At 42.3% G+C, this 17698-nt stretch overlaps 2 protein-coding genes across 2 annotated transcripts in view; one reads left to right on the top strand and one right to left on the bottom strand.

Annotated features, from left to right (window-relative positions):
• Positions 1 to 360: 360 nt before the first annotated feature.
• Positions 361 to 16749, bottom strand: LOC148107716 (uncharacterized). Its single transcript, XM_087855934.1, has 5 exons — positions 16693 to 16749; positions 15083 to 16595; positions 14084 to 14221; positions 2820 to 2849; positions 361 to 2035 (listed from the first exon to the last, which is right to left on the bottom strand). Exons 1-2 carry the CDS (start codon positions 16747 to 16749, stop codon positions 15501 to 15503), a joined length of 1152 nt encoding a protein of 383 aa, XP_087712060.1. The 3' UTR covers positions 361 to 2035; positions 2820 to 2849; positions 14084 to 14221; positions 15083 to 15500.
• The window catches only part of BTBD7 (BTB domain containing 7), a 78424-nt gene continuing 76684 nt past the window's right edge, over positions 15959 to 17698 (top strand). The window contains exon 1 of the mRNA XM_045815823.2: positions 15959 to 16096. The gene's annotated coding sequence lies outside the window, so the exon portion shown is untranslated. The remainder of the gene's footprint in view (positions 16097 to 17698) is intronic.

Raw genomic sequence — 17698 nt, 5'->3', positions numbered from 1 at the left:
TGTGCTGATAATATAAAAAAATATTCACGGCAAGATCAAATAGTACTAGTATGGACCCAGTGGAGAAGGTGATGCCACTGCACTTGTAGCTCTTGAAGGAAAAGTGGCATGTGTTGTGATTTTTTAACATAATACTGTAATAAACCTTGATCTGCTCTCTAAGATGATGCGGTTTCTTCACACCATTTCCTTTTTAAGCCTATTGCATTCTAGAATTTCCTTTGATTGCCCCTCTCCTGCAACCTGATTATCTTCCTCTTTCTTAGATTCCTATTTCATTTTCCTGTAGTACATCCTTAAGCAGCTCTTTAAGGAATGGTCTGTAAATGATAAATTTCCCTAGTCCTTGGACTGAGTGGGAAAAAAAAAAAAAAACAGTAGTAATAAAAAAAGTGAAGTAAGTAGTGGAAATAAAACAGAAACTTTATCTTGCACCCCCACTTAAATGCTAATTTGGCTGGCTGTAAATTCTAGACTCAAAATCATTGTGCCTCAGAAATTTTAAAGGCATTATTCCCTTGTGTTCTAGTATATAGTATAACTGATAAGAAGTGTGATGCTGATATAATTCTCAACCTCTGATTTTCTTTTTCTTTTTGGAATCTTTTTAGGAGTCTTTGTCTTTGGATTTGTGAAGTTTCTCCAAATTATGGCTATCATTCATATGGATTAGCACTGGATGAGACCTTCAAATTTAAGGACGTGGCTCTTTCTTTAGCTCTGGGAAATTTACTTTTTTTCTACTCTCAATCTGAAACTCCTGTTAGATGTATGTTGGCTCTTCTTTGTGGGTCATCTCTGTCTTTCAACTTTTCTCTTTTTGTCCTCTTCTTCTACAGTCTGAGAGATTTCCTTGACTTTTTCCTCTAGCCTTTCTGTGGAGTTTTCCATTTTAGAATTATATTTCCAACACTTATTATTTGGGTTTTTTTAAAGATTTTATTTTTAAGTAATCTCTACACCCAATGTGGGGCTCAAACTCAAGACCCTGAGATCAAGAGTCACATACTCTTCTGACTGAGCCAGCCAGGCACCCCATATGGGTTTTTTTCTTTTTAATAGTCATCTATTTATATTTTAAAGGGCACTGTCTCCTCAAATTTCTCTGAGAATATTAATTTGAACTTTTAAAAAATGTTCACTGCTGTTCCCTGAACTATTTCTGTTTCTCCTAGGGTGAATTCTTAATTCATTCTTAATTCTTAATTCATTTTGGCCCTGATGGTTTTGTGCTATCTTATGGCCTTCGGTTGTTCTTTTGTGCTTTTGAATATGAGGAGCCAGATTAATTACCTGGGTTCTTTTCTATCACCAGTCTCTTTCCAGAATGAGAATGCTGATTACATGATCTGTATGTGCAGGCTGACTATGTCAACTGACAGGAAGGAAGACTTCCTCTCTCAACCCCATGCCAAAGTGAGTAAGGTTCTACTCTGGGCTTCCCAACTACTGCCATCCCAGGACATGACTTAGTTTCTTTAGAAGACTTCTCTAGCCACCACCTAGGACAAACACTGACAAAATATGCACAAAGTTGAAAGAGAAGAAGAGGAGCAGCTGACCCACACATCGTTTCCACTGTTATCCATCAGTTACCTTGATCTGGTAACTTTCCACTCCAGGTCTTTGTAGCCGATTATTTAAGTAGCTGGGATCATTTAAATGGAAGGCGTCCCTCTTGTCCCCTGAAGCTTCTTGTGTGTTCAGAGCTGTGGCTCTTTCTTCTCTGCTTTACCAATCAGTGTAATCACATTTACCTTCCGTCTTAGATTCACCAAAATTTGATTTGCTAATATAGACCTGCTCTTCCACCTCTCATTTCACTCATGGATTGATTCCTCTTTTACTTCTTTACTATCATTATAATGTGATTTCAGGAAGAAGGATTGGTAAACACAGGAGCTCTTCATCTGCCTCAAAATGGATGCCCCACTTGAGTCATTGGGATTTACTAAATGTCATGGGAAGCCAATAGATGTTCTAAGCAGGGGCAATGTGAACTGATTTCCATTTTTCAAAGATCACCCTGGATGCTCTGTGGAGAAATATAGTGAGAGGTCATTTCAGTAATTGATACCCACCAACCACATGTGCTATCCAATATAATATCTACTAGACTTCTGTGGCTTCTGAGCCCTTGGAATGTGGCAAATGCCACTGAAGAACAGAATTTTTGGTATTATTTAATTTGAATTTGAAAACTTGATACCTGATTCAGTTATTAGACAACTTCTGTATTGGGAACAACTTGGGTATTTCGATCTACTTTTTCACCTATACATTCTATGAAATCTAAATATAGATGAAGTATTTTGGATGAAAACTAGTATCCAAATTGAATTGTGACTGTAACCGCCAAGTACAAAAATTTAGTGCCTTAGTCTGTTCAGGCTGCTATAACAAAGTACTGCAGACTAGGGGCTTAAGTAACAAACATTTCTTCCTCACAGTCCTAGAGGCTGGGAAGTCCAATATCAAGGCATAGGCAGATTTGGTGTCTGGTGAAAGCTCACTTCCTGGTTCATGCAGCTGTCAGACTGTGTCCACACAGGGCAGAAGGGCCATGGGAGCTCTCTGGGATCTCTTCTATAAGGGCATGAATCCCATTCATGAGGGCTCCACCCTCATAAGCTAATCACCTCCCAGAGGCCCCACCTCCAAATACCATCTCATTAAGAGTCAGGATTTCAGGGGCACCTGGGTGGCTCAGCCATTAAGCGTCTGCCTTTGGCTCAGGTCATGATCCCAGTGTCCTGGGATCAAGCCCTGCATCAGGCTTCCTGCTTGGCGGGAAGCCTGCTTCTCCCTCTCACACTCACCTTGCTTGTGTTCCTTCTCTCGCTGTCTCTCTGTCAAATAAATAAATAAGAAATCTTTTTTTAAAAAAGAGAGAGAGAGTCAGGATTTCAACATATGAATTTGGGGGAGGGGAATACAAGCATTCAGTCCATTGCATTTAGTAAGAAAAAAGAATGCAAAATATCTCATTAATAAAATTTTTATATTGATTACACATTTGACATGATACAATTTTAGATATACTTGGTTTAAAAATACACTTTAAATATTAATTTTACCCATTTCTTTTTAGTTCTTTTAACATGGGTACTATAAAGTTTAAAATTACAGATAGAGTTCACACATTTTTCTTGCACAGCTCTGCTCTGCTCTAGAATCTTACCCTGAGCAATTCAGGTCCTGCATGAAAGTGCCTGGCCACCTCCCTAACCTCATCTTCGTGTCTCCACTCTTCCCTTTGTTGATCATGCCCAATCCACACTGGTCTCTTGAATCCACCTAGATTTTTCTGTCTTGCTTCCTGGTCCCTGCCTGGAAAATCTCCCCAACACATCCTCACATCTCGCTCCCTTACATCATTAAGTCCTTGGACTACCTGCAAAAAACAGCCCTCACCTTGCTTCCAACTGCTCTCTTTCCCCTTCTCTGCTTGATTTTCTTCATGGCCCATAAGCACCATCTAAACTTATACATTTTGTTTGTTCATCATGTGTCTCTTTCGCTAGGAGGTGAGTGCTGTGAGGGCAGGAGTTCTGTCAGATTTGCTTACCAGAAAGCACTCCAAAGAGTACCTCACACATAGTGGGTATCCAGTAAATGTTTGTTGAATGAATGAATGAATGCTCACACCTCTGTGCTCTCTTTTCCTTTCCCTACTAAAGACACTGTCTGGAGAGAGTGGAAGATTAAATGTTGAGAGGAATTATACCCTCTCCCACACAGCAGAGGCTGACAAAATAGGCAGGGGAGGTACTGGATTGTGAAAAGAGGGAATGAATGCGTGGTGGGAAATTTAAACATCGGGTGTCTCTCTGCAGCCATGAGATTAACCATGGGAGAGACAACTGGACAAAATGTATTAACATATAATTGTTCCCAGATGTGTCTCTCCTTCTATGGACCAAAGAGGACTCCAGTTTTGCCTACTCAATTTCTTTCTCTCCTTCACTGTCCAAGAGGGGTATCAGAAATACCCTTTCGAAGATACTGTCGGGATCAAACTTCTGAAGAATTGAAAAGAAAGGAGTGCGAACATGTGAACAGTTACACTTTGTGAGTAACATAGAAAGAATAATGAAGGAGAATTTTGAGAAGGATTGCTACAGTCTATGAGTCCCCTCTGGGATATCTGAAAAATTGAAACGGAAAACTTGTAATTTTGAAATTGTTTTTGGGTGACAAATTCTAGGTCTTAATTGACATATCTGAGACTGGACCACATGGTTGATGACTATAAAAGGTACATGTGTTTAGACCATTTATATTAAACATAAATAAATAAAAGTCATAAAAAGCAAAAATTGTCAGATCAGATTTTTTAAAAAAGACCCGACTATATACTGTCTAAAAGAAACCCACTTTAAAGATGAAGATATAGATAGACTAAAAGTACAATGATGGGAAGAGATATTGCATGCAAATAGTGATAGAGAAAACTGGAGTGGCTATACTGTCAGACAAAGTAAATATCAGAGCAAGAACAATTCATAGGAGGATGTAAAACTCCTAAGTGTGTATGCACTAATAACACTTCAAAATACTTGAAGAAAAAAACTGAAGGAACCAAAAGGAAAAATAAACACATCTAAAAATATAGTTGGTGGGGCACTAGCCTGGCTTAGTAGGTAGTGCATGCAACTCTTGATCTCGGGGTCAGTTAGGCGTTTGCCTTTGGCTCAAGTCATGATCTTCGGCTCCCTGCTCAGAGGGGAGTCTGCTTCTTCCACTGCCCCTCCCCCTCTCTTGTGTGCTTTCGCACTCTCTCTCTCTCTAAGAAATAAATAAAATCTTTTTAAAAATTGCCTTGAGTTATTCATAAAAAAAATATGGAAACAACCTAACCTAATTGTCTGTCAAAGGATGAATGGATAAAGAAGTTGTGATACATACACGCACGTACACACGCACATGTATGCACACATACATGTATGTGTGTACACAATGGAATATTATTCAGCCATGAGAAAGAAGGAAATCCTGCCATTTGCCACAACATGGATAGAGCTGGAGAACATTATGCTTACTGAGATAAGCCAGACAAAGACAGATACTGGCTGATATCACTTACATCTGGAATCTAAAAGAGCTGAACTCATGGAAACAGAGGGTAAAATGGGGGTTACCAGGGGCTGGGGTTTGGGAAAATGGGGAGATGCTGATAAAGGGTACAAGCTGCAACTAAAAGATGAATAAGTTCTGGAGATCTAATGCACAGCACGGTGATTACAGTCAACAATACTGCATTCCGTACTTCAAAATTGCTAAAAGACTAAACGGTCTCACCATAAAAAAGAAACAATTATTATGCAATGCGATAGAGGTGTGAGCTAGAGCTACGGTGGCGATCATACTGCAGTATATAAATGCATCAAATCAACACACCTTAATCTTACACAATGAGGTAAGTTAAATCAATTTTAGAAAAAGAGGAAAAGTGTGATTAAACCTTTTATCTCTAACTGTGAAATAGAAGAGTTTGTTTCTCATTAAGGACTTTCTTTCCCTCTCTCTAGACAGCAGATGAGATGGAATACTGGGAAAATGTTGGACTCCATGGTCTGGCAAATCCAGGTTTAATTCCTGGCTCTGTTCTTTTTTAACTGTGTCACATTGGGCCGCTCACATTCTCTCTCAGCCTGAAATTGAGTTAATAATGCCTACCATTCAGGAATGCCAAGAGGATTAACTGTGCCTTTGGCACCTAAAGTGTCAAATAGTGGGCATTCATACTCATCCATGTATCACTGACAGGCAAGGGCCAGTTGTAGGTTAGGGGATAGCAAATACTCAAAGGAGACTTAAAGAGAAGCCACATGGGGAAAGTTGGAACCCTGACACTTAGGCTCGTTGTTGGAGAAACTCAAATTACTAAATCAAGACACAGAGCCCAAGTAATGAGATAATTTCTACCCTTGCACTTCTTTTCGTGTAGTATCTGCCTTAACACAGGTCCTTGATACTTTCTTTTGATTTTCTGATTGGTTATCTTTTGGTTCCAATGTTGTTGACATATCACATCATCTTCTAGACTCTCTTTCCTAAGAACTGCCCCTCCCCCATCCACATGGTGGTGGCAGCTATTATTATGATGATGATTTAACTCTTCTACAGCACTGCTCTAAGCACTTTTTAAGTATTAACCGCCTTCATTCTCCAATACCTCTATGAGGTAGGCATTGTTATTATCCCCATTTACAGATGAAGAAACTGAGGCTTAGAAAAATCAAGGAAGTGGCCATGGATACATTCATGGTTCACAAACTTGCTAATCTCAGGATCGCCTTAAAAATTAGTGGGGATTCTTGGGTGCCTGGGTGGCTCAGTCCGTTAAGCATTGGCCTTCGGCTCTGGTAATGAGCCCAGGACCCTGGGATTGAGTCCCGCATCGGGCTCCCTGCTCAGCGGGGAATCTGCTTCTTGCTCTCCCTCTGCTGCTCCCCCTGCTTCTGCTCTCTGGCTTGCGCTCTCTCAAATAAATAAATAAAATCTTTTTAAAAAATAGTGTTAAGGGAAATTTTCAACTTTTCATGTTTTGTAGGTGCTGCTCCTGGGACCCCAGGGAAGCTATATTTTAATTTTTAGCATGGTCAGAATGACTTCAAAGCATGAGCTCCATTTCTGCCCCAAGCATACATTGTACATCTGCTTCATTAGCAAATAACCTAAAAAACAATTCGAGCTAAAGATAAGAGTAAAAAGCTCCCTAAGTTCTGTTCCCATCCCTCTAAAGCCTGTAACCTTGCACAAACTAAAAGCATAAGATAAAGTTTATAATTTTGTGGAATGCCTTTCATCCTGATGACTTGTAACTCTTGATGTAACAAAAAACATATATAATCCTGTATTAAACATCCCTTCTCTGGAGCACTCTCTTACTTGTGAAGATTATGTATTCTGGGAAGCTATCCTCACTTGGGCTCAAATAAAACTCTCTTCTTTTTTTTTTTTTAGAAATTATAAAAGGTTTGTTCATTTTATGTCAACAACAGCAAAAAGAGTGGCATTCTTTTACTTTTTAAAATCTCTTTAATGTCCGATTTAATAGAAGATTAGGCCACCTGAATTCTCCCATCTGCTTTTGCACTCAATCTATTCTGATATCCCATGTCATGCAGCCTCTGGAAAATTCCCCTGTACACTCTTCAGAGAATAAGAGAAAAAGTCAAGTATCTTAGTATTATTATAAAAGTAATTTTTGTTTAATTGTTTTTAATGAAAATAATTTTGACATTGCAAGCCCCCTAAAAGTGTCTAGGGGACTCCTAAATCCCCAGGCATAGTTTGAACACTTGGTTACATAATGAATCCTGTAAGAGCTGATTTAATACAGCCTTGCCCTATTTCCTGGCCTCAGTTGATTAGTTTAAAGCTGGGTTCCTGACAAATACCAGGGCGAAGAGCCCTTCTCCAGGGATGTTATGCTTGGGACCAGCAGGCTGGAACTCAAGACCGCTTTATGCAATGGATGGTCTAACTTAGGAGCCATGTTTTGTTTTTGTTTTTGTTTTTGTTTTTCTACCTGTGGAGAAAGCCCTTCCATGGTGAGTTAATAATGAAGGCAGGCCACTGGAAAGACATAGAGATAAGGGACAGAAGAAACATTCAGACCATATTCAAATCCCTGGTTCTGAATGTTCCTAAAGCTAGCAGGAGTGTTTGTCCTTGAATTTTGGGCCACTCTTTATTTTCTTTATGATGAATACTGCTTTTGGATTAAATAGTGGGAGCTGGATTTCTATCCCTTGCAATCAAAAGGGTCTTAATGAAGACTATATTAGTCAAGTCTTTTTTTCTTCAGGTTTTACCCCCCTTTTCTAAATTAAAAAGAGGTAACAAACAATGCTGAAGTAAGCTAAGAACGAGCTGGATAAGAGACAACTCCGGCTGAACCATTCCCAATCTTAAAAGTTTAGACTAGAATGCTGTTGATGTGAGAATCAAGCATTTTAGGTCTTCCTCTGTGATTAAAAACAAAAACCTTTAAATTACTTTTGACTGCCTCAGTAAATCTGACTCCAAATTCAGCCACAACACAATTAAGCTCCCTACCGCCTACCCCTAACCCAGGAGGTGGCACTTCTAGCTTCTCAAATTACAGGTACAACAACTTTCCTCCGTTTAATTTCTCCAAGTCACAAAAGACTAACACTGTTAACTTAAACCTCTACAATTTTCAATAAAGGGCTTAGAGGGCCCTGGATTCAATGTATTCTTAGTGACCTACAATATGGGACCTTCCTGCGGCAGTTGCATGAAAGGGCCTAATTAGAGCTGTAGCCTAGAGATCAGGCTTTTTTATTTTTGAGCTCTATGTATACAATGAGTAAGAAAGGCACACTCGCCCACTGACTTCTTTTTAATGTGATTTTTATAAATGTTCATGCTCTAAACAAACTGGTGTTAGGGTTCTAGAAAATTATATAATGAATTAAGACTGCACTACCTCAAGTCCAAACATCTTGACTTCTCTACTTTCTAGAAAAACACCTTTAATTGCTAATCAAGGACCAAAGGTCTTTGCAGAATGCAGTGTGTCTCTCTGGGTCTATTTGTGTCTGTCTTCACAACTGCATGACCTCAAAGACAGAGAAACTCAAATAAGCAAGCAGCAAAAGCAGAAGAGCTGCAAAGGTGGGGAAAACATTCAGTGTTATGAATTGGTAACATCAGTAACATACTTTTGAATTGCCAGCCCAATGCTTATGAGAGATCCAACGAAAGCCTCCATTCATTATTACAAAGAACTCTGAGAAAGAACTGCTCTATTCTTTTTTCAAAAGAAATTACATGTGATGAACACTTTTTTAGTTTTCTTCTATCACCTTTTCTTTCTTAAATTTGGCATTCCTCTTCCTCTCGTTAACCACACACAGAAATTCTTCAATGGATTTCTGTTATGCTAGAGTGGAAAGACATTGGCAGTCAAAGCCAAAAGATCAAAGGTCAGACCTGAGCGCTATCATTTACTAGCTGCAGAGTCTCAGACAAAGTTGGTATAATAATAGTTCTCTTAGAATGCTGATATAGAGATTAAATGAAATAGTATAAGTATCAGTTGAGATGACTTTGAATGAATGTCACAAAAAACCTCATAATAAAGTTGATTAGCTCACATAATTGCCAAGGCTAGAAGTAGGACTAGTTTCAGGTAAAGCCTGATTAAGTATCTCTAATGATGTCACAAGGTGTCAGTTTTCCTTAAGGTTGAAGTTAATACTACCTTAAGACAGGCTTCCCTCGGGCAGCAAGATGATTTCAAAGAATTCCTGGGGCTATAACCTTTTTCAGTCATAGTCAATGGAAGAGGGGAAGACTCTTCCAGTATCTTCTGTGGAAGAGATTTTCTCTTCCAGAAGTCCTAACAAACATTTCACCACACCCTGGTTCTTGATGGGGTTCTATATCCTCCCCTGATCTAATCTTTAAAATCAGGGGAAGAGCTTTTGCTGAAAATCTTAAATCAGGAACCAGGTATAAAACATGGGATTGATGTCACTCAGAACACATGACTGGGAAAAATGAGGGCGTTATGAAGAAAAAGGAAGGTGGGAAATGGATGTGAGACAATGACAATGTGTGAGAATGTAACTTGAAGCAGGATGCTGAGTAAATTGAGGTGAATTCCATCTCTAGGTTTCGTGAGGGAAATATGTCCTTCCAAAGGATTAAGGATTGGCCGTGTACCCTTGCCAATTAGACCTTCAGAATGTTCCATAGCATCTTCAATACTTGAGATTGTGTCACAATTACTCAGCCTTGCTTTTCCATATAGTTTAGGGTTTATGTATCTATAAACCAAATGGTTTAGCTTCACCTGCTCTTTTTTAAACACAATGTTAAGTTTTAATTTTTTTAGGTTTATTTATTTATTTAAGTAATCTCTACGCCCAACATGGGGCTTGAACTCACGACCCCGAGATCAAGAGGCACTCGCTCTTCCAACTGAGCCAGGCAGGTGCCCCAAGCTTTGCCTGTTTTTAATTTTATAGAATTTAAGATGCCATTATTTAATGTCCCACTGAGAAAAAAGAAAATATCTTCACCAAATCAGGACTCAGTGCTAAGACGTCATCAACTGAAATTTGGTCAACAAATTTTTACATTTGTTAAAAAATGTAAAAAAAAGAAAGAAAGAAAGAAAAAGTGCACCTTAGAAAGGCTGGAATACAATAATACAATACATGGTATTATCTTGTACGATCACTTCTGTGTCTTGCTTCTTTGGCTTAACACCACGTTTGTAAGATTCATCTATGTTTTTTATACCTTAATTTCACGTAATGCATTAACATACCACATTTTATCCCTGCTCTTATTTCTGGATATTTACATTGTTATCACTTTTTGACTCATATAAACAATGCTGCTATGAACCTTCTTGTTCATATCTCTTGTGTACGTGGGCATAAGTTTCTCTGTATACCTAATGTTAGAATTGCTGAGCCATAGAACAAGCCAATTTTCATCTTTCCTGCATAATGCCAAACTGCTTTCACAAGTGGTTCTTCCTAGGGGTGCCTGGGTGGTACAGTCAGTTATGTGTCCGACTGTTGGTTTTGGCTCAGGTTGTGATCTCAGGGTTGTGAGATCAAGCCCCTTACCGGGCTTCACGCTCAGCCCAGAGTCTGCTTGAGTTTCTCTCTCCTTCGCCTTCTTCCCCTCCCCCCGAATCTTTCTCTCAAATAAATAAATAAACCTTTTCTTCCTATTCTCAGTCTCACCAGCAGTGTACAGAATTCCTATTAATCTAATCCTCATCAGCACTTGAAATTGTCTCTTTTTTTCATGTTTACCAAGCTGATGAGTCGTTAACTTTATCTTATTGCAGCTCTAAGTTGATTTCCTTTATACTAATATGATTGAACACCTCGTTTGTCTCATTTGAATTCCTCATTTTCTCAAATCTTTGGTCCATTTTTTTATTGGGATGTCTTTTTTATGGAATTCTTTATATATTTTGGATATAAGCCTTTTGTTTTTGTTTTTATGTATTACAAATATCTTTTTCATCAGGTGGCTTGTCTTTTCACTTTCCTTATTGTGTACTTCATGAACTGAGGTTCATACTTTATTTTATTTTTTTTAAAGATTTTATTTATTTGACAGAGAGAGACACAGCGAGAGAGGGAACACAAGCAGGGGGAATGGGAGAGGGAGAAGCAGGCTTCCCACTGAGCGGGGAGTCCTATGCAGGGCTCGATCCCAGGACCCTGGAATCATGACCTGAGCCGAAGGAAGACGCTTAATGACTAAGCCACCCAGGCACCCCAAGTTTCATATTTTAAATGTAGTTGCATTCATGTGTGGGGGGCAAAACTTTACCTCTTACCTCCTTAGGGTCTCTGGCTGGGACTGAGAATTAAATCAACATAAACATATTAACAAGAGAAAAGCATTCAGATTTTTGCATGTACATGGGAGCTGCCATAGGAAACGAAGACCCAAAGAAGCAGTTGGAGCAAAACACCTATATACTAATCTGGACAAGGAGTAGTTAAATAGAGGAAATAGGACAAGACAAAGTATCTTGAGTCAGACCAGTTAATTGTAAAGTGACTAGGAAGATATGGCTTCGTTGAACACGATTTGTTTGTATACATTTCCCCTAATCTTTGACTCTCAAACATATGTGTCCCTGGTGATAAAAATGTTTCTTTCTTCCTGGGATAGGGAAGACATCTTTCACATCTTTCAAGGTACCAGTCACTCTTCTGGGCACTTTGACACATGTGTTTTCTTTTCACCTAATATTTTAGACTCCAGGAGAGTCAGAGAAACACTTGCAAACAGAATCATTATAAGCAAAGCAAAAGAAGAAATAGAATTTTCCTTTGTATCATGATTTCAAAAACCCAGCTTCCTGCAGTGGCTGGGTGGCTCAGTCGGTTAAGTGTCCAACTCTTCATTTCAGCTCTGGTCATAATCTCAGGGTCATGAGATTGAGCCCTGAGTTGGGCTCCACACTGAGCATGGAGCCTGTTTAGGATTGTCTCTCTTCCTCTCCCTTTGTCCCTCCCCCACTTGTTCACTCTCTTTCTCTCTCTCAAAAAACAAAAACAAAACAAAAAAAACCAAAAAAACAAAAAACCCAGCTTCCATACTGTATTCCAGAAAAGAGCATAGAGGGGGCTTCAGTGGATGGTTACGTATTGTAGAAAAAGGAAGGAACAGAATGGAGCAGGAGAAAATGGAATAAACAGTTAATGCAAGGAATGACTCAGGTTTTCAGCACAGGTGTCCAGGTGGATAGGGTGGCTGGGCTACCATTTGCTGACGGAGTGAGCAGAAGGAGGAACAGAACACGAATTAAGGACTCTTGATTCCACGTGACAGAATCCCACTGTTTTTGCCCACTCCCAGCCAGTTTAAGATTTTAAAAAGGGGTAAGTAAGGGCACCTTAATGGCTCATAAACACAAGAAAACCAGATGTGGACTGGTTTAGGGCACAACCATGCCCAAAAGGTCAAATGATGTCATGGCTTCCCCTTCTATAAGCTCTCAGTTTCTGCTCGTGGTCTTCATTCCTACTGGTCTTGGCTTTCGCCTCAGAGGTGAAGAAGAAAATCTACATTGTCCTTTAAAGTCATAATTTAGAGAAATAGTTTAAGAGGAAAACATATCCTAGGATAGCCTGGCAGAAATTTCCAGGGGCGCCTGGGTGGCACAGTGGTTAAGCGTCTGCCTTCGGCTCAGGGCGTGATCCCGGCGTTGTGGGATCGAGCCCCACATCATGCTCCTCTGCTATGAGCCTGCTTCTTCCTCTCCCGCTCCCCCTGCTTGTGTTCCCTCTCTCGTTGGCTGTCTCTGTCTCTGTCAAATAAATAAATAAAATATTAAAAAAAAAAAAAAGAAATTTCCAGAAACAACTTTGGCCTGGTTTGTGTCAGATGTCACCCAGATCTGTATGACTCTAGGACCCATTCTGTTCATCACTACCGAATATTATCTTAGCACTAGCCATTTTTCCTCTAGTCTGTCTTCCTATTTAGGCTCTAAGCTCCTCAAGGGCAAAGAATCATTTATTTTTTCAGCCTGAGCATGCTTGGCACATGGTGTTGGAGGCTTTAAAAAACGTTTTGGACGAAAACTAGACACATCTAAACTCTGATGAATGTGTAAACTGAGTTATTTCAGTATCTTGAAAGTGTAGCTAAGTGGTATAATAAGAAACTACAAGGTGGATGAATTAAAGGGTGGAAAAAATCATGGAACACTTATGCTTGGGTTTTGTGAAGGTGAATCATACCCACCTAGTCTATTAGAGTTCTCTGAACGTGCAGATGGACAAAAGGACAAGGTAGATCTAGCAGACCTTACTTGGCATTTCAAAAAGCCTTTGAGAGGGGCACCTGGGTGGCTCAGTCAGTTAAGCGTATGACTCTTGAGTTCCGCTCAGATCATGATCTCAGGGTGGCGAGATCCAGCCCAGCCTCTGCTCCATTCTGGCTGTGGAGCTTACTTGAGATTCTCTCTCTCCCTCTCCCTCTGCCCACTTCCCTTAAAAACAAAAATAAAAAGCCTTTGATAGAATTTTGGATTCATATTCTTGTTGGTTTTATTTTAATTTTGTTTTTAAAATTGTGTCTAGGAAACAGAACCAAAGTCAAGTAAGGAGGATCAGGAATAAGTGAGAAAGTGCAATGATGGGAACTGATCTTTTTTAATGAATTATCAAGAAGGGGTATGGACAATGGACTTTTAGTTTGTAACTAAAAGTTACGAGTAACAACTCGTTCAGTTAACTTAATACTTAGCTGATTAAGAGAAAGATAAACTAATGGAAACTACCTTGCAACACAGCCGCCCCCCCCCCCCCAGCGTTCCAGAGTCATGCAGGTTATGTCAGGCAGGGGTCTGCAGGTCCCCGCTCCATTTTTGCTTTGGTGATGAACTCTCTAGCCATACCTGCTCTTTCACCTTTAAGGCTGAAGAAGAGGATAAGGTGGGGCATGTGCTGGCTTTGACCGTGCTTTGCCTCATGGAGGAGCCAAAGATAAGTGTGATGTAGTAGAAATCGTGGCCTGGAACAGTGACCACCGGGAGATTGCAGTCCCTGTGACCCACCTCAAGTTGTCCTGCCAATTCATGCTCAGTTTGGCTGACTTTCAACGCCAACCATCTGTAACCTTCCGCCTGAGGTCGGGTTCTGGTCCTCTGCAGATCACCCGGAGCACCAGATTATTGCTGTAAGCAATGACATTTCTGAGGAAGAGAGCAAAGAAGAGGGGAGTGAGAAGGTGGAAGCTGAGTTGCACCCCTTTTTGCCTGCCAAGATGCAGGGGGACAGGCCCTAAGTCCTTTTTGGTCAACCACCTGCCTGCCACATCTGTTATGGACCAGATTCCTGTGGAAATTTCAATAATTTTAAATGGGTCTTCTCTGTTGAAGAGGAGGATTGGAGGTGGGGGGAGCTCAGGAGAGAAGGGGGTCCCATTCTCCATAGGACCCTAGTGTTCTTCTAACCCTATACCATGTCTGGGGCTTCCCTTTTCTCCAGGAGTGGGAGGAACTCTGAACTTCTATTCTGACCCTCTCTCCCCATTTGCTATGAGGTTGGAAGTCAGCATCTGCAGCTCAGGATTACAGCTTTTTAGCAATTTTTACATTTTTGGATAAAGGTTGGAAGGATGTCAAAAAATCTTAAATTCTCCAACCACATATGAAATGCTTGGAGAAAATAGTAAAGGACAAAGAGATGATTAAAAACATCACAAAATTCGAAATTGCTCTTATTCTTGTAAGCTTAGAGATGGTTCGAGAGCAACAGAAAGATACGATGTGACTTGGAAAACTTGTTTCTCAAAGGGTGGGCAGAGATTGAAAATGCAAATACTTTCAAGAGGATTTTAAATAAATTCCCAGAGGACAAATACATCAGGAATTTCTAAGCCCTACCTGAGAACTGTGAGGGGTGACGTGCCTGGCGACCAGGGTCAGAATGTCTGGACCTCTAGTCTGGGCTTGCTCACGCCTGCTTATTAAAGCTCCGTGTGTGCCCCCGGGCAAACGACTGAGTATTTCCGAGGCTATTTCTTAGCTGTAAAACGGCTATAACCATAATACCTGTCCCGACTACTTCAAAGGGTGGCTTGGTGTTCAAACGAAGCCATGTATTTAACGGTGTTTTAAGTACTATAAGGTGCTTCATAAATATAAGGTGTTTTTGTTATGGCATCGCTTCAATTATTGCAAATTCCCAGACAAGGGCCATCCGGGGAAGAGTGATTTGACTCATCCAAGCAGAAATCGTGCGCGTCCATCAATTCTTGTCCTTAATTTACTGAGGCATTTTGTTGAGGAAAACTTTTCCGTGTCCTTGAGATTTTTGTTTTAAACCTTCTATAGCAAGTAGCAAGGTGCTGTCTGTAAAAGTACACGCAGACAGAGGTAAAGATAAACTGCCTAGAAGGCACCGAAACGCCAGGAGTTTTCCGCGGAAGCGCTGTCTTCTCTTTGACAAGGATGCAAGATGTGCGATCGATCAGGATGCCGGCCGCCGAATGGCAGCATGAATTGGTTGAACAGATCGTCCAGTAACGTACTTATTATAATTCCATTCTGATACATGTAATGATTTGTTACAATTCCCCGAAGGAAGCGGGATGCTGCAACGAGCTTCAAACTCCGAGCGTCCCGCGCTGTGCTCCCCAGCGTGGAGAAGAAATAATGCGCGCGCCTTCAGCTTCGACCGCTCCCGAGACCCGCGAACCCGCGTCTCCGTTCCGGCCCGGCGCGCGCGCGCGCGCGCCGTGGGCCCACGTGACCGTAGGCGCGGCGACGGCGGGGGCGGGCGGGGGCTCGGGCCGGCTCCGCAGCGCCGCGCAGGCGCCCCAGGGCCGCGCCGAGGCGAGCCCCTCCTGCTCCCTCTAGGAGTCAAAATGGCGGCGAGGGGAACCTGGAGCAGCCCCGGAGCCTGAGCCACTGACAGGAGCGGAGAGGGCGGCGGCGGCGGCAGGAGGAGGATGGCCGGGGGTGCTGGCGCCGGTGCGGACGGCGGTGCTGGTGGCGGCGGCGGGGGCGACGGCCGCGGTCCCAGCGGCGGCAGCAGCAGCAGCAGCGGCGGGAGGAACCTCCGGGGTGAGTGTCCCTCGGTGTCTCTGAGGCTGGGAGCCGAGGCTGTGCCCGGCGCGGCGCGGGGCGTCCCGGCAAGGAAGGGGCTGTGCCTAGGAGGTGGGGGTGCCGGCCTGGGGCTGGGCCGCCGCGGGGGGCGCCGGGCCGCCGGCGGGCAGGGCAGTCGTCCGTCTGGGGCTGAGGCGGCGGCGGCGACGGCGGCGGCGGCGAACTGGCCGGTGCCAGTGCGCTCCCAGGGGCAGACTGGGCTGTGCGCCGTCGTCCCGGGGGCAGAGGCGCGAGGTGTGGCGCTCGGGGCGGGGAGAGCGGCCCGAGGTGGCCGCGAAGGCGGCCCGGCCGGCTCCGGGCTCCAAGGGGCGGGACCCGCCGCTCCCAGGACGCCGGGAAACCGCTCCCGAGACTCGGGCGCGTGTTTACCCGGCTGCGGGGCTGCGACCGCCCCGGGGTGGGCGTGAGAGCGGCCGGCAGGAATAGGAGAGGGAACAGGCCTGCGGACGGCTGCTCCCTGGGGTGGGGGGGAGAGAAGTTAGATCGTCCGGGTAAGTTACTGTTCCGGGATCAAACTGGAATTGCGTTTTGACAGGTTGGGAGGAAGACAATACCCGGTGTTTGATAAAGGAGTCTGTGCTTGGAGTACTTGAATGGCTAAAAGCGTGCATTCTCAGTGTCTTATCATTTGCACAGCTGTTTACTAGCCTTACCCCGAGGATGAGAACTTTCTCACCGTCCTTTTGGAGAAGCTCTGGGAGTGTTGTTTCCGCTTTGAACTACAATAGCACCCCTTCACATACCAGCACAGATAATACTCTGGATTAGGCCTAATTTACAGAAGCAGTCTTGGTTATCTTTACCAGAGAACTGTTCCTTCTGCCAAAGCATCTTACTATCATGAGGAAATAAGCATTTTTACAGAATTACTTAGTTTTTTTCAACTAACGGACTCTTTTGTCTCTGAATAGCGTCCATTCCTTTTAGATCGTTGAAATACATTATTTTCTTCCGGAAATGTGGAAGGAAGATTTGAAATAGCGAGAATCATACATGTTAATAGAAGCTGTGATTAAACTTGTCCTGCAATTTTGGAGTCAGAAAAACCTTTAGAGATCTGGTATGACTTGTTTTAGAGTTGAGAAACGAGGCTCAGGGAGATGAGTGACTTGCTGTGGGTCCTACAACTGGCTGGGGATTGGGCCAAAACTAGGATCTGGGCCTCTCTACGCCCCCATTTAGAGAGCTCTTTTCACTATACTCCTGAGCCTCTTATTCTTCATTGATGGCATTCTTCACCACGAATACTGGTGCCCATCCCTAGGTCTTTGTGCTTAAAGTTGAAAGAGCCTCACTCCGATTCTGACAGATACCCTCAGTTACCACAAGTAACTGATGAGATTTTTTTTTCCTAACCTGAATTTAATAAAACATTTAGAGTTTTCATAGGCCTGTAAGTATATTTTCACCCAATTATAAGCATGGCTCATTGTTGCACGCATTCAGTAAAACCCATACATAGGTCAATATTCTGTCCCACAAAGCCTAACTGTTCTGTTCTGTGCCCCAATACCAGCGTTTAAACAAGTTTTGTATCAGACTCTGATTTTAAGTTAAAAC

The sequence above is a fragment of the Ursus americanus genome, chromosome 26 (genome assembly GCF_024610735.1).
Source record: "Ursus americanus isolate L20-20 chromosome 26, mUrsAme1.1.p, whole genome shotgun sequence".
NCBI classification, from domain to species: domain Eukaryota; kingdom Metazoa; phylum Chordata; class Mammalia; order Carnivora; family Ursidae; genus Ursus; species Ursus americanus.
The sequence above is the reverse complement of the archived record's forward strand: the minus strand, read 5'-3'. Positions and strand labels throughout refer to the sequence as shown.